The sequence below is a fragment of the Gasterosteus aculeatus genome, chromosome 3, assembly GCF_964276395.1.
Source record: "Gasterosteus aculeatus chromosome 3, fGasAcu3.hap1.1, whole genome shotgun sequence".
Classification (NCBI taxonomy): domain Eukaryota; kingdom Metazoa; phylum Chordata; class Actinopteri; order Perciformes; family Gasterosteidae; genus Gasterosteus; species Gasterosteus aculeatus.
Window position 1 is genome coordinate 9,665,609 of NC_135690.1, and position 21,670 is coordinate 9,687,278.

Genomic DNA, 21,670 nt, shown 5'->3' on the forward strand with positions numbered 1-21,670 from the left:
TGATTGTTTTTCTGTTCCTTCTTGCTTCTCTTTCTTCAGTGTTTGTTAGATGTAACAGCATCACGATAGTCTCAGAATTTTGTTTAAAAAGAAGTACACCCAACATTGTCCATATTAGCATTGTAAGATTATCTTTCCAGATTGTGTAATAAATAAAAGTCCTATCCTCATAGCAGTTCACCTAATTTAATCAATGCCCCCAAAATTGTTAGCCCCATTATTAAAATGTATTTTAACGCTAAATGTAATTTAAAGTATCTTTTTCTCGAATGAATTATGCTATTCAATGTTTTTAGTGGCTTTATTTTTATTTGTCAATTACCAGGACCCTAACATTTACATTAATCAATTACCTTGTTATCAGTAAGATTTTATGCGTTAGTTGAAACATAACAATCTGATTAATCGAATGTGTATAATGTTCCTCATTCCGTGGACATATTTTGGTTGGACATATCATTTTCTTAACATTGTAAAATCGCCCTCTCGTATATCGTTAAAGTGTGCAAACACAGACGATATCTTGATTACTTAAATGCATATTTACAGTACAAATCTGACCTGCCGTTATAATCCATCCAGAGACGCTCTGCGCCGGCACAGCAGGCCTCCTATTGGCGGAGCGCAATGCGTGTTGTGGTAAACAAAATCCGAGATGCGTGTGCATGCGTATACGTGGTAATGGAGGATAGTGATCTATTCACAGGGGGTTTAGATAGCAAGCGCTCCTCTTTCTCGTGTGCCGCTAACTGCTCTTTCTATTAATTACGAGATATCTACAACGCAAAGGAATACGGTCTTAGTCAACAGAGAGGTGGTGGTAAGTGTTTGCATGCTTACATCTTACATTACATGTAGTTACCTTACGGCTGGATGTTAGCTTCTTAACTCACAATGCTAATCTGAATGCTAAACTAGCCGGAACTGCTCGACGGCTAATGTCGATGCTAGCGGTCGGGTTTAGACTATTTCCTGGAATTAATATCGCAGGCGTGACAACTGTTAGTTTTATTTTTTTGCATTGTCTGTTTAGGTCAATTTAAATGCGTGTCGGATTTTGTTTGTATCCGTTGGACAGCTCCGCTTTTTGACCTAAGAGAACGCTAACGCTAGCTTATCCAAGTTTGCACATTTCAAACCACACGGATGAGCCTGCGAGTATGCAGCGCAGCAATGGTGTTTATCTTCCAGCAAATAGACCCATCCAATCACGGTATTAACATGAATTTGCTAACTAGTTAGATATCTAATGACCACCACTCTCCCCTTTTAAGACCCCATTGAAACAATAGGAAAGTACCCCTCCACGTGCAGTCGTATACGTTCATTTTGACGATTGTCTTATTTACGGTACCAGAACTAATGTTGAATGGGACAGGAATACTAGTCAAAGCCGTATGCTATCAGATTAGCTAATGCTATATGAACCGCATATTCGTTGTAGGAATTAGCCCATGTTGCTTTAGCAAGTTAGCAAAGAAGCTAGCGGGGCTGGCTAGGCTTCAACTGTGGGGCCGAATTAAAGAGACGCGAGTTCCACCAATCAGGGACTGTTTTAGTTGGGGGGAGGCAGGGTTTTCTAGCCTGCAAGCTAGCTGGTCCCCCTCGTAGTGAGGTACGCTAACAAGTAAACATACCACGGTGACCCTAAGTAAGTTGTGTTCTCTCAACTATTCAGAAGAATAGATTGCACATTAACAATAAGAACTTAGTAGGAATCATTTCATTGTGCCACTGACGTTGCAGTGGCGAGCGGCACTGTTTTGAGAAGCTGTGCCGGCTTTTTACAACCATATACAACAATCGGCTATTATAAAAAATAATATCTATTTTTTCAAAACGTTTTTGCACCATCTAATAGTAAACGTTGTTACGTTAAGTATGTGGTCATTTTAGATGAATATCATCACTCCGCTCAGGTCTGCCAGGCTAAACTCTGTGATGTTATTGAGCAGTTAAAGTCGGTAGGTTTAAATGATCTGCAAGGTGTTGGACCCTCTGAAAAATGTTATTCTGAAATAGGCAATGCTTTAATATTATGGTTACTTAGTATTGTAGTACTAACCCTAACGTACATCTCATACATTTTCTACTATTACATTTAGCTATTAATGGCAAAGGCAAAATAACAACACACCCAGTTAGATTCTGTGGTCAAAAACGGATAATGCAATAACGGATTGAAGATATATTTACTCCGCACATTGTAACATTCATTTACAATCTCCTCATTCACAATTTGCAGGAGCGGCCATTGAGTTTTGGGATGGCGTCGGGTGTGATTTCCCAAAACAATGGTTCCAAGGGGATCATGACTTTTTACCCCACCCCAGAGGAATTCAAGAACTTCAGCCGCTACATTGCATATGTGGAGTCCCAAGGAGCACACAAAGCAGGCCTGGCAAAAGTAGGAACTCACACAGAACATTTCAAATAGGACGTTTTTATTATCTTTTTCTTTTTGTTGACAGTAATGCACTTTCCACTTTCCGTCTTAAAGATCGTTCCACCAAAGGAATGGAAACCCAGAAGCTCTTATGATGACATAGACGATTTGGTGATCCCCGCACCCATTCAGCAGGTCGTGACGGGCCAGTCGGGCCTTTTCACACAATACAACATTCAGAAGAAGTCCATGACCGTGAGAGAGTTTCGCAAGATTGCCAACAGTGACAAGTGAGCATTTCAGAACTTTCCTTTGAGTTTTTCATGGTAGAAGTCGTTTAATTGTTTGATATTAATTAACCATTTCATTTTCATAGGTTCTGTAGTCCACATTATGATGACTTTGAAGAGCTGGAAAGAAAGTATTGGAAGAACGTGACATTTAACCCTCCCATATACGGGGCCGATGTGAATGGATCTCTATATGACCCTGTGAGTTGACGTTTTTTGGAGGTCGTTGCTGCAGTTAATATTCTCAATCGCTGTGTCTGTGAACTGATCCATTACTGAACGTTGTGATGGTTCATAACCACCAAATCTCATGTTCTGATTTTGTGTTTTCTCATCCACTTCTGCAGGATGTCAAAGACTGGAACATTTGCCACCTGGACACTATCTTGGATACTGTGGAACATGAAAGCGGGATCACTATTGAGGGGGTTAATACACCCTACTTGTATTTTGGCATGTGGAAGACCACCTTTGCATGGCACACTGAGGACATGGACCTCTACAGTATCAACTACTTACACTTTGGAGAGCCCAAATCGTGGTAAGGACACAAAACGTTCCTATGAAATTGTTATGATAATCTTATTATTAGCAGGGTGTTCTATCACAGAGCCCATCCATTATCTCCATTTGCCGATCCCAGCTGACAGAAAGCAAAGGCCGGTTACGCTCATCTGGACAGGTGGCAGACTCTTGTTGCCACATACTGGCAGGCAGCCAGTCGTACCTACATCTATCAGTACATTGATGCAGAGGGAGAAAGTGTGGTGGGATGTTTGGTGATTTGGGCCGATGATGAGGATTTCGGATTTGTAGCTATGGAGCTCGGGAAATTCTCATAATTAGGAGGTTGAGGGAGTCGCCATCTGAGGAGAAGAGCCCGTCTTTGAATCACGATTGAAGAGATTCATACAGTTGATTAGAGTACAGGTGAGTTGGAGTTGGAGGGCAAAAGTTCATTCCAGTATTTTGGACAGAAAAAGGAGGTTGATGATGAGGTTGGATTTGTTGGTGATGTTCCGAGTCATGTGACATAACACGCTGCCCATATTCCCAATCAACAACATTATCAGCTACTGGCGTTGACTCTGTTTCACAAGATGCTCTGGCAACAATGTCACGCAAATCGTGTTACTGCTCTGACCCCTTTTCTTCAGTGACTCATCAATTTCAGCTTTGGTCACAGAGTCTCACTCTGTAAAATGGTTGAGCTGAAGGCTGCATCTCTGGTCCAAAGTGCACCCCGAGCAAAATCTCTGATTCTCAACCACTGGGAAGAAGATGATGAATGGGAAGCAAAACACTTCCTCACGTTAGCTTTAAAGCGAACGGCTGCCAACAACAGAACTCTGCCTGTATTTAGCCCGGTCACCTAATAATTACAGAGCATCGCAATGTTGTGATTTTAGTTTTGAACCAGGATGCAGCTAACAATCGGTTCATTCAATCGACCCGTGACTGCTAGGTGGTCGGTGGCGAGGTGATGCCAGAGGAACAGACCAGGTCCTGGATGTGACCCTGGTTATGGGCGGGGATGTAAATGCTGTGATTTATATATATATTAGCTGACACCATACTTAATTGTGTATAAATAAATCCATAATGTAAGTTTATTGTGACTAATCAGACTCATTTGAATGTGCGTAGGTACTGTGTTCCTCCAGAGCATGGGAAACGATTGGAGCGCTTGGCTAAAGGTAAGTGACCAAAACAATATAATCCGCCGGTGTGTACTAAGGCTGTTTCCTATGGTGGACTCTAACATCCGTCTGCTCTCCCTCTAGGGTTCTTTCCTGGTAGTTCCCAGAATTGTGAGGCTTTTTTAAGGCACAAGATGACTCTCATCTCTCCCTCTATACTTAAGAAGTATGGCATTCCGTTTGAAAAGGTACAAGGTCGTTTACTTGTTTCAGATTATTTTCTTCATCCACCTGAACGTGTAAACTGCTGTGACTAACAAAAGTGTTTTACCTCTTCTGAAGATTACTCAGGAGGCCGGGGAGTTCATGGTAACCTTCCCCTATGCCTATCACGCTGGGTTCAACCACGGTTTCAACTGCGCAGAATCCACCAACTTCGCCACCGAGCGATGGATCGAGTACGGGAAGCAAGCTGTTTTGGTGAGGATTGCCAAGTGACGGCAAACAAAACTCCAAAATAATTTGAATCAGATGTAAACTGGCTCGCAGGACTGTAAACGTGTACGCAGTATTATCGACTCTGCGTCTATAGGTAACGTGCCCGTCTTCTTCTTGCTCCTCTTCCCTCTAGTGCTCATGTCGCAGAGACATGGTTAAAATTTCTATGGATGTATTTGTGAAGAAGTTCCAGCCAGATCGCTATGAGCAGTGGCTGGCAGGGCGCGATGTGTTGCCTATTGACCACAGACGGCCCACCCCAGAGGCGAAGGAGTTCCTGGGGGAGTCCTCCAATGACACGGCGACTTGTGGGGATGATGGCGAGCGAAAGAGGTGGGTCATTTGCTCCAGAAATGAATGTGCTTGTGTACATTAGTTTGAAAAGTCGATACTATTTTAGTTACTCTATTGGTCCTGGTTATCTTGTGACGACCATCCCGGTGACCATTTTGGTCTGAGTGAAGCACTTGGTGTGGAATATCCGTTATTATTAGCTTAAAGATCCCTGGACAGCAGAGGAAATCAATACTGATTATTTTATGCCAAACAAATCACAGCTGTTACTCAATAATAATCAGAGACCGTTACGGGAGCCTGCTGATGCCGCTTCTCTTGGAACGCCCCGCTCAGCACTCAAATACAGTTTTACCCTTTCCAGCCAAAATTAGCTTCTATATGAAGGTTTTCTTTATATCCAAAAAGTGGTCAGTGACAGAACTTTGTCCTGTAGCAAAGCAGTTTGAGAAACATTGCAACTGACACAGATCTGCACAACCACAGTCTTCTCCGTAGGCGAAGACAAGTTTATAACTACCTTTTTCTTCTTCTTTGTTTTTCATTAGCACACAAAGGATCGAGACAAAGAGACACAGAGTCTGCTTGGAGGTGCCCGACGAGGTTGTTCCCAAAGATGAAGATGAGGACGGTGCGGAGCAGTATGGGAAGCGTCCCAGGCTAATCCTCATACCTCCACGTACTACGGCACAAGATGGCAAGAGAAATAAAGGCATTATCACTTTTTGCAATTACACCTATATTTCCTGTTTGCCTAAAATAGATTTTTTAAGTTTAATGAAAGTGCACTTTTCACCATCACATCCTTAACAGATGTCTGTGATTCAATTTACAGGCCCGCCAAAGTTGGTTGTAACACCAAGCAAGCTCACCCTATTGGATCCATTTCACAGGAGCCTAACCCAAAATAACGGCGACGTAGGCCGCCCTCCACATTACACCAAGACACGCGCACCTGCCATCTCCTCTCAGTCCCAGCCCGGAAACCGCTATTTATCCGTTTCAGCAACACCGTCCTGGACCGAAGCCACTGCTCAGCCTGCCCGCAAAATGGGGGTGGCCAGCCTGCTCTTCCACAAAACTTTGAGTTCAAAAGACGCTCTTCAGGTGCAGAGTTACACTATGGAGAAGCAGCAGCAGCAGCAGCATTCTCACACACAGCTGCAGGTGCACAGCTATGCCCGAGAGCATCAACCCCGTCAGCTACAGCACAAAAGCTGTACCTCATCACACGCACAGGTTCAGCCATCGCCACAGACAGAATCCAAGACCAACCTCGCCATCGAAGCACCATATGACTCGCAGGCAGAGGGTCTCGTGGAGCCGGGCCGAAAGGAGGACAAACCGAAAGCGACATCGCCCGCGGAGGCTCAAGCTGAAGTAAGGAAGCCAGAAGTTGAGCCCACGAGCAACTCTGCTGCCGTGTGGACAGAAAAGCATCTCGAGGAGACGAGCAAAACGGTGATGGATACCTCCAAGAACAGCAAGCAAAAGGTCCGTTTCTTTTACTTCTTTTTCAATACAACCTTAGATGACCCGTCGCTAAGAGCAAAGCAGTGAAATGTAATGTTAGTCATTGTGCCCTGTACAGAGTAACCAGTCCCTGCTTGTGGATGGTGGCATTGTCGTCCTGAATGAGACCATTCCTACCGAGAAACCAATCTGTGATGAGGTGGAGGTGATCCCTCGCAACCACGTAAGTAGTTCACCAAATTAAAAAGGGCAAAGACCAAATGGGTGCATACATCCAAATGTAGATCTTGAAATATCAGTACAGCGCCCTTAACACGTCAATGTGTTTTAATCCACCCGAGGTTACGTTCGCTACGAGTACATGCCCTCCCTGTGTTGAAGGGTTCTCTTGCTATACACGTCTTCCTCCAGCAGGTGTCAGAAGAGCAGTCCTACTGCATGTCCGTGGTGGAGAAGCAGCAGCCGCAGGCCCAGCTGTGCACGCTGCCTCGCCACCACCCTCTAATCAGGGAGGCACACAGTGACAACGGTAGGTAGTACTTCATATGCATAATGCCATAGCTTTGTTGTGTGGAGCCTGTTTGCTAAACATATTTACTGTGATAATGTAATTTCTACACTTTTTATTCTATATCCATCTTCCTTTTATCGGTGCCATCCTGTCTGTAGAAGAGTTCATAGATGAGGAGTTTGAGCAAGAGGAGAAAGAGGAGTGGGCGAAGCCGTTAACCCAGCTGTGGCAGTGTCGCCCATACAACCCTGAGGTAGAGCGGGAGTACAACAAGAGCCTGGGCCAGCAGGCCCCCTACTGCTCCATCTGCCTGCTCTTCTACACCTACCATCAGGTGAAAAGCTTCTTTTTTTTAAATTGCTGTACTTATTTTGTATCTAGATTGAAGGTAACAAAACGTTTCACATAGTTTAGCATTGATTTTACACTTGACAATAGGTTATCAACAGGAGGAATGAATCCATCAGATTATCGTATAACAATCCGCTCGATTTGTATTCCTCCCATCCAGTCTGAATCCAGTAGTGGGAGTTCCAGCGTGACGTTGGTGAACCGTCCAGGCGGACGCCAGTGGTCCAAGCCACTCATCCCTGAAATGTGTTTCAACACCCAATCCAGCAGGTCGAATGACAACGGCGAGGGGCAGCTGTCTAACCCTCATGTAGCAGAGGACGGGACCAGCCGGCTGGTCAGCTGTGCTCAGTGCTGCGTCCGCGTACATACAAGTACGCCCCTGTTCTGTGACAAAATTTGATTTATTTTTGGTTATTTATCCTTCTGGCAGCAGCATGGAGAGATTTTACACAGCGTTCTCTCATACAGAGTCTTTCTGGAATTCAATATTCAAGTTTTGTTTTAAGGTATTTTAATTTAGGTAATCTCCAACAGCGTTCCACTTTTATATCATGGCCTGGTTGTGCTGTGGGATTAAGTTTATAAATGTCTGACACGTTGTGCTTCTGTCCAGGTTGCTACGGGGTACCTGAGGATGAAGGTGAACTTGACGACTGGCTGTGCACCCGTTGTGAGGCTGACGCCACCACAGAGGTCAGTTATTTTGGCTAATTTTAGTAGATGATTGTTTCTATTGAACTGGTAATGGGAAAACGTCAAGGGACGTTTCTCAGCTTCCTCTTTCTGTTCCTGTTACGTTATGGAACATTTGGGACTTGCTCTTTTGTAATCTTTTACATTTCTGCTGCTTCCAGCATCCCGGTCTTACATTCATTGTATAATGAGAATTCATTTACAGAAGTCATTGGTTTTATTTAAATATTAGGAGAACAAATGATTTGCAGTGTTTTCCCTAGGGGTACAACAAATAAATAAATCAATATTGTATAATGGCAGGGTAAACACGTCTTTGGGTTTTCACAAAGAAGAAGCCATTCTTTGTGTCATTAACACAGCTAAGAACTACCTCCTAAAGGTTCCTCGAAAGGTTTCTTTTAATGTTTTGTGTATTTCACCATCGCGGTTTGTGCTGTGGCAGGAAGATCATAATTCAGATACAACACCGTATGGAAGTTGTCAGTTAACAGCAGGTGCAGAGCGTTCCTGACAGCAGCCAACCCAGGTTCACTTTGCCTCTCCTTGTGCTCCAGCAGCTATGAATAATATAGAGCAGAACATCATATACCCTGACGGCAGGATTATAGTGTGATGAAGATAAAACTGTCAGTTGCCAGAGTTTGTATTTTGCATAATTAATTGTAGTGTGTTGGTTTTCCTCCAGGACTGCTGTCTGTGTTCCTTGCGGGGCGGAGCTCTGCAGAGAGCGAACAATGACAAGTAAGAAACCTCAGAGCACAAATTCGTAAATCAATAGCTGTATCACAGAAACTACTTTTGAAGTTGTATCACACCTGTAGAGTAGTTCTGGTTATCGGAGTCCGTAATCTAAAAAATGGTTTGTGTGTACACACAGGATTTACCGGATGAAACCACTATTTCCGATGCAATAAATTCTTTAATGTTCTAGTTTAACACTTGTTTATTCAGATAACTTTTTATTGGGATACTGTGTTCAGTTTAATATCTTTTTTTAAATATATATTTTGGTTGATCGATGCATAGTTTTGCATCTTGGGTAAGTGCGAGTGTTTTAAAGACCCTGACGCGCTTCCCTGTGTAATCGGCTCAATTCAATACATTTGTTATAACTAGCTTGAGTGTTTTGCTTGATTTATAACTTCAGGCAGTGTAACCACTTCAAGGGCTCGTTCTCCTCTCTGAAAGGGTCTTGATATGGGCACGTGCGAGCCGGTCAACTTTGAGTCTGTAATATCTTAGGAGTACAATAATTGTTTAACTTAATGAAGTTAGTAGCAGGCAGAGTGCACTCAGTGGACCGTAGTCAATCTAGAGCGAACGTGCAGTTCTCTAACAAATCTCCCTGATGTTTGCCCCTCACGCAGGTGGGTTCATGTGCTGTGTGCCATCACTGTGCTGGAAGCTCGCTTTGTGAGCGTTACTGAGCGAGGCCCAGTGGACCTCTCTGCAATCCCACTGCCTCGGTTCAAACTGGTAAGACTCGCCACAGTCACACTTGTCTGCCCGAGGTTTTGATTAATATGAGGAGGGCAGTTTGTTTTGTAGCTGTAGGCATAGAGGTAGCACCAGATGATTCCACGTGCCACACGTCTGATATCGAACTGGAGTTACGCCGCCACTTTGCAGAGTTTTCTCTTCTTTGAAATAGTTCTTTCACTTTAGCACAAATATTCAGTGACCGACGACAAATGCGGTTCATGTGGTTTCAGAGAATCTCACTATTATTACAATCTCTATCTACCTATTAATGAGTCAGCTTCATTTTTCCAGGCAGTTTTTACTGATCTACAGCTTGGATTCTTGGTAAACAGTGTTGTACTCTGATGGCATCTGTCTGAGGTTAAGAATTTCACCACTGTGAAACTGCTGCGAAGCCTTGTTGGGGTTCCACACTGTTCTCACCTGCACGTCTCCGACTTAAGGATACATTTGAGATATATATATATATATATAAAATGTTAAATCCATGAATCCACATGGGTTTTTAAGTGAAAATTATGTTATAAGCAGCCAGTGTAGCTTGTGCATTTGTCAGTCAGTCTGGAAATAAAGCAGGACTTTTTTTCCCAATGGGTGGCTTTTTCTCCATTGTTGTAGCTGATGTCGTAACCCTAATGAAGTTATCAACAGGAAGTTGTGTAATATCCCTCTTTACTTCTCCATGTTCCGGTTTGTGTCTGCGCCTGCTTGGTCCTCCCTTCGACAACCTTTCTTCTTCTCATCATCCTCACTGGCTTGTTTTCTCTCCCTCCCTTTCCTTCCTCTGCACTTCCTTTGCTGTAACATGCCACCGGTAACCTTTCCCCTCCACCGCTATTCCTCAACCTGTTCTCTGTCTGGTAGAAGTGTGCATACTGCAGGAAACGGATGAAGAGGGAGGTGAAGGGCTGCTGTGTCCAGTGCTCCCACGGGCGCTGCTCCACTGCATTTCACCCCACCTGCGCTCAGGCAGCAGGAATGATCATGAACCCGGATGACTGGCCGTTCACAGTCTTTATCACCTGCCACAGACACAAAGCGCCCGGCATACCAGAGGTAACCTGGTGTATAGTAATAAATCTGTTGCTAAATTCAAATGGTAAATGGTAAATGGCCTGTACTTGTATAGCGCTTTTCTAGTCTTCTGACCACTCAAAGCGCTTTAACACTACATGACATCATTCACACCCATTCATACACTGATGACAGGAGAACCATACACAGTGACACCTGCCATCAGTAACTACCATTCACACACTGTAGTCGCAGCTACAGGAGCAATGTTGGGTTAAGTGTCTTGCCCAAGGACACAACGACATGCAGGTTAGCCGGGCCTGGGATCGAACCGACAACCCTCTGATTGGAGGACGACCGTGCTCCCCACTCACCCACAGTCGCCCAAATTCAATCAATCAGCTATTTGACGACAACGTATATTGGACCCTGAAGTAGAGCGCAGTATAATTTATCTTGTACACATTGCTGTGCAAATCTTGTTTTATTACAGTAGACTATCAGAACTCAGTTATCTTTATCGACTCGTGCCGTTTATTGTCCCGTACACCTCCTTATCGCTCAAATTGCAGTTAGCGCCTTGGACCGATAAGCTTTCAATACAAACACTCAGTTTGTTCCCCCTCAGCGCAACAAGGCGTCGATGCGTGAGCTGGCAGTCGGGCAGAGGGTGATCTGCAAACACAAAAATGGCCGGTACTACCACAGCGAGGTGGTGGAGCTGACCACAGCCACCTTCTACGAGGTCGTGTTCGACGACGGCTCCTACAGCAACAACCTGTTCCCGGAGGACATTCAGGTAAATACAGCAGCTCCTGAATCATTTGTCAGGATGCCAGGGGAGGACACTTCGAGCCTTTAACAACATTTATAAGCTGATATGAAGTTATGTCAGAGTAGATCTGCAAACTAACGCAAAAACCTGAGTTCACCTTTCGCACTCTATTCAGAACCGGGACTGCGTCCGGCTCGGTCCCCCCACTGAAGGCGATGCAGTTCAAGTGCGATGGACAGACGGGTTGATCTATGGAGCCAAGTTTTTGGTGTCTCACTCGATCCCCATGTACCTGGTAAACCCCCTTTTCTGTCTCACTGAATCGATAGATGATGATGATGTGGCACTACAGCCTGCATGTTATTATCCTATTTCAACAGTTGTGTAAAATGTAAATGTGCTGCAGCATGTGAGTGGTGCTTAAAATGTATTAGAGAAGCTATTTAAAGCAGCATTTGTAAAGACAAATTGTGTGTACATTCAGGTTGAGTTTGAGGATGGATCCCAAATCACTGTCAAGCGAGAAGACATCTACACTCTAGATGAGAACCTTCCCAAGCGGGTCAAGTCCCGAATGGTATTGTACAATCCCCCATTCCACCAGAAGGCCTCTGAACCTTTTAACGTAAAGGCAATGCTCGCTGTGGCTTCTAATGTTCAACGCACTCATTTCTCCTTCACAGTCGGTGGCGTCAGACATGCGCTTTGAGCTCTTCTCTCAGAGCAACGTCAAACAGAACTCCAAAAGGCAACGGGTCATCAACTCTCGGTACAGGGAGGACTACATCGAGCCGGTCATTTACCGAGCCATCATGGAGTGACTCCCGTTTCTCTCTCCTGCTTTCCACCGCTCCTCATCGGCCTCGCCAACCCACCGCAGAGAGACGCAGCTCCAGATCTTTGTTTCTTTGTCTGGCGTTTGTTTCTCGCTGCTGCTGATAGGAATCACTCCCTCCTCTTCCACTGCCTGTCAGGCTGCATATTTATAAACTACGGCTGGGACTTTAAATGACTTTTCTGTGCATTAAATAATCAGTGGTTCGTGTTTCCCATTACACACTGTAGGTGATGTTTTCTTACTCCAGTTCATTCGTTTTGTTTTTTTCTCAGGTAGAAGCCATCGATGGATTATTCATTATGGAATTAGTTGGATTATCTAATTGCTGAAAATATTTTATTTTTGGTAGCACCACGTTCAGCAGTTAAAAGTTAAAGTTAAATAGGAAATGTATAATTTTAAGGCATTTTTTCTATAAATTTCTCACGACTTACTGACTTGTTATTTTCATAATAATTGATCATATTTTGTGATCAAAAAGGATGTAAAATTGACATTTACATTTTTTTTTTTCCATGAAGTTTAACAAAGGCAGGAATGTAAACTGAGCCAATCAACGATTATTTGATTAATCTAGAACTGTTAAATTGTTACCCCAAAGAGAGGAAATAATGTCTCATACTGTACTCCTGAATAACGCGATGCCATGGATAGAGGGATGATGTATTGCTTCTTATTGATGTGTCAACTACTGTGAAGCTAGAAGAAAACATCTTTGGACGGCCCGAGCCTTACATTTCAATGGGCCAAACATACTTTTTTTGTAAAGCCTAAGGATTATTCTTAATGTTGTAATAATCATTATCACACTTTATTTATGCGAGTGCATTGAGAATGAGAACAAAGCTATTTTTGTCTTTTCAAAATCTGTAGAAAAGCCTAAGATGTATTTATATTTATTATATTGATAGGTTTTCAGACATCCTGTTAAAAGTTTTAAAACTAGCCTTTGCTGTATATTGCGATTTAAGGATCCCCCACCCCTCCCTTAACAAAAGCACTTATCTTTACCTCCTGCCTCAGGTGGTTTACGTTTTGTTGAAACATTGCCTCCACTAGATTATTTTGTGTTTTTGATAAAAGCTAGCTTTAGAGGTGAACATTGTAAACAGGTTCTAGTTTGATCACAAATAAATGCAAAGAAGTGGGTCATTTTAAGACGTGTCCGCTGCATCCTTTGTACCTGCCTGTGGTCTCAGGGAGACGGGTTGAGACGCGCTTTAGCCCCACTGGCTTCAAACTCGTCTTGGTTTCGTTTTGGAAAAAGACCCAAGGCGACATCAGGTCTGTATTGTCTTTTGTCTTCAGCTGTTGGAGTACGTTTTGGAAAGAATAACCAAAAAATGGACTTTCTCTACACGTTCCACACAGAAATGAGCAGATCTGAGATTTAGGCAGTGTTTCGATCCCAGTTTTCATAACCAGGCTGTCTTCTGCGTTCTGTTGTTTCTGAACTAGTGGTGTTTGATGTCTCCGCCAGAGCGCCTGCAGCTGTGCAAGCCCTGCTGGAATTTGACTAGATTGATGGCTCCTGGCTCTTTTTTTCTTTTTTTTTCTTTTATCAATGCTCCTTTTTCAACCTGTATGAACCCAGTTATCAGACGTAGGTAAACTGCTAGATATCCGGCATAAACCTACAACTGTTGAACACGCTAACGCTTGGTTGGTTGCTCACAATAGGATTTTACAGTTCAGCGTGTTGCGTGGAAAGAACCGCATGCCATTAAAACCAAAACACATTTTCATAATTGTAAGAAGAGTCATCGACGCAGCAGGTCTGCTTATGGGGCAGATGTGTACAGAAAAACCAAAGTTCTATAACGATGATGGCGATCTTAATAAAACCTGTTTTGGTCAATACAACTCTTGAGTTCATTTCAGTTCACATCCGTAAGGCTTGGTCCTCATTTCCTTGCCTTCGAGAGGGATCTTATCAAGTGGAAATGCTTTCACAAGAAATATATCTTGTGTCGTTTTTTTCTAAATGTAAAGTAATTTCCTCTAATCTCTTTACAAAACCTGGAACATGTTGATGCGTAAACCCTTTGCTCTACATACCGAGGGTTTAACAGAAAGAGGAATACTTTTCTTACATGGGCAGCCAAGTTGCTGACTGAAATAAGTTGCCGGTGGGCACCAAGTTGTCAGCTGGGTTCATTAATTGTTCGTGCCTTGGGGATGCAAATAGTTATCTTAACGTGTATAGAGGGATTCCAGTAGATTCCCTGGACTGTCTGATATTTCCATGAAATACCCTCTTGAGGGAATTTTTGGACCATCTGCTTGAATTTGAGGAAATTCCCTGAGATTGCCATTTCAATTTCCCGTGACGCAAACGGCATCAGTGTAACTATGAAATTCAGCTGAAGGTTTGTCAAAAGAGTACCGGTTTCATGTGGTCATGGGCTGGTACAGTGGTACAACATCCAACATCCTGCCAGCTTCTATCCACGCTGTTCTTCTGCCCTCTTACTTCCTCCCAACCAAAAATCTCACCTCAGTGACGCTTCACAGCAGTAATTCCCCTCCTGTGGTTTCAAACGGTTGCTGGCTGTCTTGCGGTATTTCTTTTTGGATAGGGAGCCTCGTCGGTCTATTGGTTGACAGACTGCTGGAATTAGATGGATTGCCATGAAATGTAGAAACGTTTTTGACCCCCCCCCCCTTACTTTTTCTCTAGTGCCACCATGAGTGTAATCCTTTGTTAATATCCAATAGTAATATTGGGTTCTCTCTCCGGCCTTTGTTGATTTATAACTGTGAGTTGCCATTAGGTGTAAATGTTTGTGGGAAATGTTGTCTGTCTCTTTTGGAAATAGTAAATACTATAAAAAAGTAATAAATAAATAATAATATGAGTTTTAGCAAAAACCTTAAGATATGGGCCAACTACTATAAAATAACTTCCGTAACTTCTAAGAAATTGAAAACCACGTGGAGTACCATGATTTCCAGTGATACAACTAAACACATACATCTCAGTAGAAAAATGCATTTTATACAACCTATCAGCAGTTGTTGTCGAAGCTTGAATTGAAACAAAGTGCTACTGGGTGGTTAAGTACTTCTTAGCAAATGCGTCGCATGCACTAGTGTGGATCATAACAAAGAACAAAATGAACATAGGCTAGTAGAGAAGGGTGTTCACCGTCATGTGAATTCTCCCAAATGTTCCCATTGAGTAGACATTTTGATATTTAACAGTAGTCCTCTCAAGTGTAAAAGTGTGTTAATCTTTGCTGCTCTGTCTTGATAACAATGAATGTATTGAATTGAATGAATGTTTTCCTTCTAGTGAAAAACCTTAGGACTTGAAGTTCGTTCCAGCCACACGCAGCCTTTTGGCGTCCCTCAGCTTATTGTTTTGAGTTGGTGGAGACCAAACCATAGCTAAAAGTGGAGGGCGTGTTGGATTTACATTCACGAGGTGACAAGTCACCCAACACTAAATGAATGCTTGTATTTTGTACCTACTGGATGTGTAAAAAACAGGCACTGGGATAGAATTGGACTTAGTCATCTGGAGGTCACCTATGATTGTGCACAGCCGATGTGAAGCATCGATTTTTGCTTTTTGGCCATCGTCATCTTGGATTACGGTGGACGCCACCAGTTAACGGAAGTGACTTCCACACAGTCTGACTTCTTTTTGCCACCCAAGGAGTGCAAGTTTAAGACACTTCTTCGCCTTCACTTTTTCTAAATGAGTAGTTGTGTTGTAGTACGGTATATTTGTCTCCAATAATTGTCGGCCTCAGACCAGTCTCATGGTCGTCAAGTAAAGTCTTATTTTCACACTAGTAATATCAAGAGCTATATTTTTTAAAGAGCAGTTATTATATTACTATATGTGGTTAAATCACACGTTTTACTCAGAACCTCATATAATACTGAAATACTTCACATCTAAAGAGAGGGTAGTTCCCAGTACCACTTCAGCACCGCTGTATTTATATATTTCTCTCACTGCTTCCCCGTGTGAATGTTCCTCTTTTGTTTCTCGATTGTGGATATTTGTGGATATCTTTTTCTATTTTTTTCTGTGCTCGTACTTGCACTCATGTAAACCATTCCACCATCAGACGCAGGCACATATTGTTTCACATGTTGTTTCACACATTTATTCGTGGCTTACAAATCGTGGCTGCTGGCGGCTTGGCTACGAGCCCGCTGTCACGGTTACGTAGCTATAAACTTGAACCTGAACACTGGAGGCAGGTCAGTGCAACAGGAATTACCGTCAACCTCGATCACTCCATTGCATCATTGCTTCTAGGGCCAATAATGGGTGCTTTTTGTCTGGCTCAAATTCTATTACACCTGCAGCAATCAGGAAAGCAAATGGTATTAAAAGGTCAGTGAACAGGGTTCAAGAACCTAACCAACGTCCTGCAATATTTTATAATTCAATAGTCTGTGCTGACTCATTCTTCAGTTTTGAAATTTCCACAGGAGCAAACAACAAGTGAACCAGATTATGAAAATCATTGATGTGGCGAGCCCAAAAACATATGCAGGGTCGATAACGGCGGCTGTATAAGTCAGACATGCAGTCAGTCAGACCATTTATAATACTGAATTGCTGTTGGCCAGAGACCAGAGCCCGACATGAGGCTGATCGCTTGCATTTTCTACAGAGACAGAGACATGTGCACACATAGGATGTGAAAGAGAGAGTGTGTGTGTGTGTGTGTGTGTGTGTGTGTGTGTGTGTGTGTGTGTGTGTGCGTGTGCGTGGTGCGTGGTAGTGGTGGAGACAGAGAGTCTAGAAGTTTAAGAGTGGGAACGTGTGAGTAGATAACTCGATTGACACATCAGAAGAAAACCGCTTTCGTTTCAGACTTTGCTGTTTGTGGATCTATACTACATATTTCAAATACAAGTTGTTTGTTACTTCTTGTTTTCTGGCTTCATTATTAACATATTTCTTCCTGCACTTACTATCTGCTTGTGATGCTGATATGAGGGTTTATGTAGAAATAATCTCTTTCTATACAAACTAGTGTGCAAAGATATTGTAGAGCAAAATTCTTTCTTTCTAAGGGGGCTTGCTGTTGTTGCCACCCTATTGAGCAGCAGATTGTGGCAATGTAAGCCTTTAGGCTCGACTTTATCACATGATGGATCACACCCATAATCGTCTTAGCAATCTTTTGTCTGCAAACTGGCGAGCTTTCCTTCCCCCCGCTCTGGCAATATATTGAGTGATTCTTTCTACAGATGAAGATGGTTGGAGAAAGAGGCTGTTAGAAGGAGTTTTCCTCCAGCAGTTCTAAATGGATGATGAAATCCACTCGGGTTCACATGTGGTCTGTATGACCCAGTTCTTTGGTCTCATGTGAGTTTTGACTTGAGGGTTGAGTCGTTACCACTTTGACAAGTGTGACAAGTTAAATGTATGTTCAGCTTTACACTTTTATATTGTCATTGAAGAGATTGATTTGTTAAATGTTGCACAAACTACTTAGACAAATATGGCATTTATTTGTCCAAAGGAGTAAAATCACAGAGAATATCGGCCAGAATCTACTCTTATTTACACATGTGCACTGTGGTTGCTAACCTCTGGTCCAAAGGCCGAATCAATGTCCTCATTTTGTCCAGATTTCTGAAACATCCCCGTAGCTGTTAGGAAATGAAACTAAACAGCCAGATAGAAATTATTTTCTTCATGTTTAAAGAGTAACAGACCAAAAAGACCATTTATTAGCAACTGTTTGCAGACCATCTGTACTGCGTTTGTGTGATTGGAATACTGTTCTGTTATTCTAACTCTCCCTGTTATTGGTTAACTCATGTTTGCAGAAAGTGCCAAAAGGACAGTGACCACATACATGTGCATGTTTGCTTTTCCTCTGTCCTTTTGACAGCCTGCGCTTTGTGATCATCTCTTCTGCCATTCACTGGTCTGTTTTATATAAACCCTCTGGAATAAGGACCTGACAGCCACAGCTCCCAAGGTAATGGCTTTCTAACTTTTGAGAAATTTGAGGTCACAAACCACGGGGACATAAATCATTGGTATAATCAAAAAAAAAAAAAAAATCAAATGGGTCACACAAATGAATGTCTAAAGCACAGTAATATCCGTGTTGATTGAAGAGCCTGGGACCATCTCCTCAGCACAGAGGCATTGCTCTGCTGATCATACGCCGGTCGAGTCGTATATCAGACGTCTGAGGCCCAAATAATGCACATCATACCACCCAGAAACTACATATCCAGCTCTGGAGATGTGATGGTTGTTTTTGTGTTAGTGGGAATGTTGTTTCCGTATCTGGCTGGACACAGATAGAGGCTTGAAACAAAAACAGGAATTACTTATTGGCCAGGAATGGTTCGCATGACCTTGGTCTAGGCGGGCTGGAGATAAGCTCAATGAAGAACTCGAGGAAGGAGAGAGCTGCTCTAGCTAGAGTTTGGTTTATAGAATTTGTTTTATCCTCAACTTTAAATATTCAAAGAACTTAATCTGTTGATTCTTTGCTAAATAACCTTGCTTTCTTGCATTTACTTTGATTGGAATAGACACATTACTTGTACGAGAGACTGAATCGTTTAAACAAGAGGAAGGTAAAGAGACGAATGACATCTCTGCCACGAGATACTACCGACTATCGATACCATTAGATCAATATCTTTTTAGCACTGTTTCTTATTACGCCAGATGACCATATTGCTCCTTCATTCCATTTGGGGTGATTACGTTCGTGTCTGTTTGCTATGTACAGATATGAGACTTCTTCTAAGTCTTCTTTTTCAACTTTTGGCCTCACACAGCTGCAGTGTAACAGCAATTTCTGTGTCTATATAAAGCTTAATAGGCAGCTACATTTATGACTTAATATACAGTTAAATTCCAGTGTGTAACAACAGTACAGATGTGATCGCTGAGTGCCTGATGAAAATGGCGGAAGTCCATTAAAGAAAAACAACCTTTTTTTTCCCCGAAAGCCAAACGATTGCATCACTAAACGGATGTTTTGTTCCTGATGAAGGAACAAGGACAACATGACAATCTTAGATGGATTTCAGTCCGGTTAACATTAAATATATTGAAAAATGGGAAGTAAAAGCGTTGTTTACTCCGATGCTCTCTGCAGTCTGCCCCTGCATGGGATTTAGTAGTCACGTTGGTTTATTAGCTGCAGGCAACCCGCCAAAGCAAACGCCACCCTATTGAGCAGATACTCAAATAAATGTAGGAGGAAAACTGAATTAGCAGAGTAACCTAAGCTGGAAGGCATGACATTTGATCTGCTGCCATGCAACAATCAGGCTGTGAGAAGCCACATGACACGTCCCAGCTGGTTTTGAGGATGGCATTCAGGCATTTCTGATCTGAGTAAAAGATATGCACATATTGAAATTGAACTAGCTTGATAAACATGCATTCCTAAGAACAGTGGTGTGTGAATCTATTCGTGTTAGTGCCCACAGGTTTTAGAATGAGATTGATTGCTAGTAATGTGATGAATACTTAAGGCAACTGAACCTACGAGTACATGGTTGGTTGTATTCGTGTGCACATGGACATGATGTGTCAACATGTTGTATGTTTACAGAGATTCACCATAACGACTTCAAATGATTTGAGGGATATTAGACGGTGGTTTAACTTAAGAATTTGTATGCCTGTGCATGGGGCCTATATATATATGTGCATGGGGCCTATATATATATATATATATATATATATATATATATATATATATATATATTTATTTATTCATACATATTCTATTAAACTGTTCAATTGTTAAATGCGTTTTAGATTTATTATTCATAATTTTGCTGAGACTGTAAAGTCCAAATGTGAAGCAGAACAGGGGAAATTCAAGCTTATCTTCCCGTTACTTTATTTTTTATGAATTGAAGCAGAACTTTCTTTTTTTTTAAATACAGCGCTACTTTTATTCAGTTAATTGAGAGAACATTATATATATTTGCCATCCCACATTCTAGTGGAATACCTCTGCACTGCACGTGACTGTGGCGGAAAAACGCTTTTGCTGCTCCAGAAAGCTGCGGCTGCGGCAGCTGCTGATAATGATGATGTTAATAGAGGGGTTGGGGCTTTTTTTTTTTAGTGCCTTTCTTGATGTGAACTAGAGCTGATGAGACATAAAGGAAAACACGCAGTCACACCGGAGGTCTTGCGTTAAAACGTTGCAGAGCGCAGGACACTTTCACGGATTTCATCACGATGGCTCGGAGAGGAGGAACAAGTCGGTCGTTTCATCGACCAGAACATTATTTAAACTAAGGCCGATCTTGTTTCTGACTCGGAAGAAAGGAAAAGGTAATACATGTGATTACACCATTCAAATTGGTGTGCAGCGGGACGCCGCTACGCCGTGTTTTAGTCGACAACAACAACGATGATGATGGTGGTTGGTGGTCATGATGGTGGTGGTCGCGGTGCTTCATGTTGGCCAACCGGTGGTCCATGATCGCCCCTGACCTCAGCCGGATTACCTCAGCATTGTTCCAGCGAACCCCCGGTACACCTCGATGTGGTTCCACATGAGCATTCATCTCGGTTTCGGGCCACGGATTAGCGCTTTTCCGAGCCGGTAAACCTAAACTCGTGTCCGACCACAACAACATTCGTCTAGGCGGAGGTGTTGTCTCGCGCCGCGGCGGGCCTGCCGAGCCGGATCGAGGCGAACGTCCCACTCAGCCAACGTAACGCCGTTAGCATAGCGACGGGAAAGCTAACATAACGGTTTGCGGCTAACTAACTGCTGCCTAGTCGCAGTTCGGTTTCTCTACGTGTGTTCAACATTTTTTTGGGTGAGGAGGGTACATATCGGGTATCGAACGTTATTCTGGTCGGCATATGTTCGTATTACAGAATGTGAGCGTAGTTTACGACAAACCTTCAGCTGGGTTTAAATAGACGCTTGGGGAGATAAGAGGAACCGTTGCCGTTAACTAAGTTCTAGCGTTGAACGGGGGGACCTGAAAGTTCCCGTGTTTGCAATGCTAACTTAGCTCCTCGCCTCCCGTGGCCGTTACCGGGAGCTAACGTTCGTTTGGCGACAACGCGACACGTAACCAACTAACCTAATGTACGTGCACGGAACCGGTGTCAAATGAAACGCCTTTGGGACCGTTCATAAGAAAGACGTTTGATGGTCGAAGGTCCCTGAAGCCCGTGAAGTTGGTGTGGTGAGTTCAAACGCTTTTACGTTCATGTGGGACCATCGCGGACCTTTTCTTTCTGCTGCTATCGTTAAATCTTTAAAAACCAAAAAAACCAAAAGTAAAGCCAACGTCAAATGTGTAACGTTAGTCTTGAGCGGTCTGCATTAGCTAGAAAGCGAGTGAATCAAGTAACTTTATAGTAAAAACGGTTCCATATATTCCACAAGAGTTTGTTATTTTTTTCCCCATGCAAAATACCTGATCACATT

At 42.8% G+C, this 21,670-nt stretch overlaps 2 protein-coding genes across 22 annotated transcripts in view; both read left to right on the top strand.

The window, feature by feature from the left end:
• The first annotated feature begins 422 nt into the window (after positions 1–422).
• Positions 423–13,409, top strand: kdm4ab (lysine (K)-specific demethylase 4A, genome duplicate b). Of its 8 annotated transcripts, none has more exons than XM_078099078.1 (23): positions 423–820; positions 2,246–2,407; positions 2,501–2,676; positions 2,763–2,877; positions 3,024–3,217; positions 4,324–4,373; positions 4,461–4,564; positions 4,659–4,796; positions 4,948–5,147; positions 5,657–5,805; positions 5,944–6,602; positions 6,700–6,804; positions 6,996–7,110; positions 7,251–7,426; positions 7,604–7,817; positions 8,060–8,139; positions 8,828–8,883; positions 9,510–9,618; positions 10,489–10,680; positions 11,267–11,437; positions 11,589–11,708; positions 11,898–11,990; positions 12,097–13,409. In XM_078099078.1, exons 2-23 carry the CDS (start codon positions 2,267–2,269, stop codon positions 12,232–12,234), a joined length of 3,495 nt encoding a protein of 1,164 aa, XP_077955204.1. In that variant the 5' UTR covers positions 423–820; positions 2,246–2,266; the 3' UTR covers positions 12,235–13,409. The 8 variants fall into 8 exon arrangements, with proteins under 8 accessions (XP_077955204.1, XP_040026636.2, XP_040026637.2 ...); XM_040170702.2 differs by having other exon boundaries at positions 435–820; positions 5,657–5,820; positions 6,993–7,110; XM_040170703.2 differs by having other exon boundaries at positions 435–820; positions 5,657–5,820.
• A 3,617-nt stretch (positions 13,410–17,026) lies between these two features.
• Positions 17,027–21,670, top strand: part of st3gal3b (ST3 beta-galactoside alpha-2,3-sialyltransferase 3b) — a 34,981-nt gene continuing 30,337 nt past the window's right edge. For 4 of the 14 annotated variants that reach the window (XM_040170980.2, XM_040170984.2, XM_040170986.2 and 1 more), the window contains exon 1: positions 20,203–20,553. The gene's annotated coding sequence lies outside the window, so the exon portion shown is untranslated. Of the gene's footprint in view, positions 17,590–18,072; positions 18,212–20,202; positions 21,426–21,670 lie in introns of those variants that run through there. The other 10 variants (XM_078099082.1, XM_078099083.1, XM_078099080.1 and 7 more) reach the window with 9 other exon arrangements.

Coding starts and splice junctions, on each gene's coding strand:
- kdm4ab (XM_040170699.2), top strand. CDS start 2,267: ATGGCGTCGGGTGTGATTTCCCAAAACAATGGTTCCAAGGGGATCATG. Junction 6,603..6,681: donor CCAAGAACAGCAAGCAAAAG/GTCCGTTTCTTT, acceptor ATGTAATGTTAG/TCATTGTGCCCTGTACAGAG. Junction 9,619..10,488: donor CACTGCCTCGGTTCAAACTG/GTAAGACTCGCC, acceptor TCTGTCTGGTAG/AAGTGTGCATACTGCAGGAA.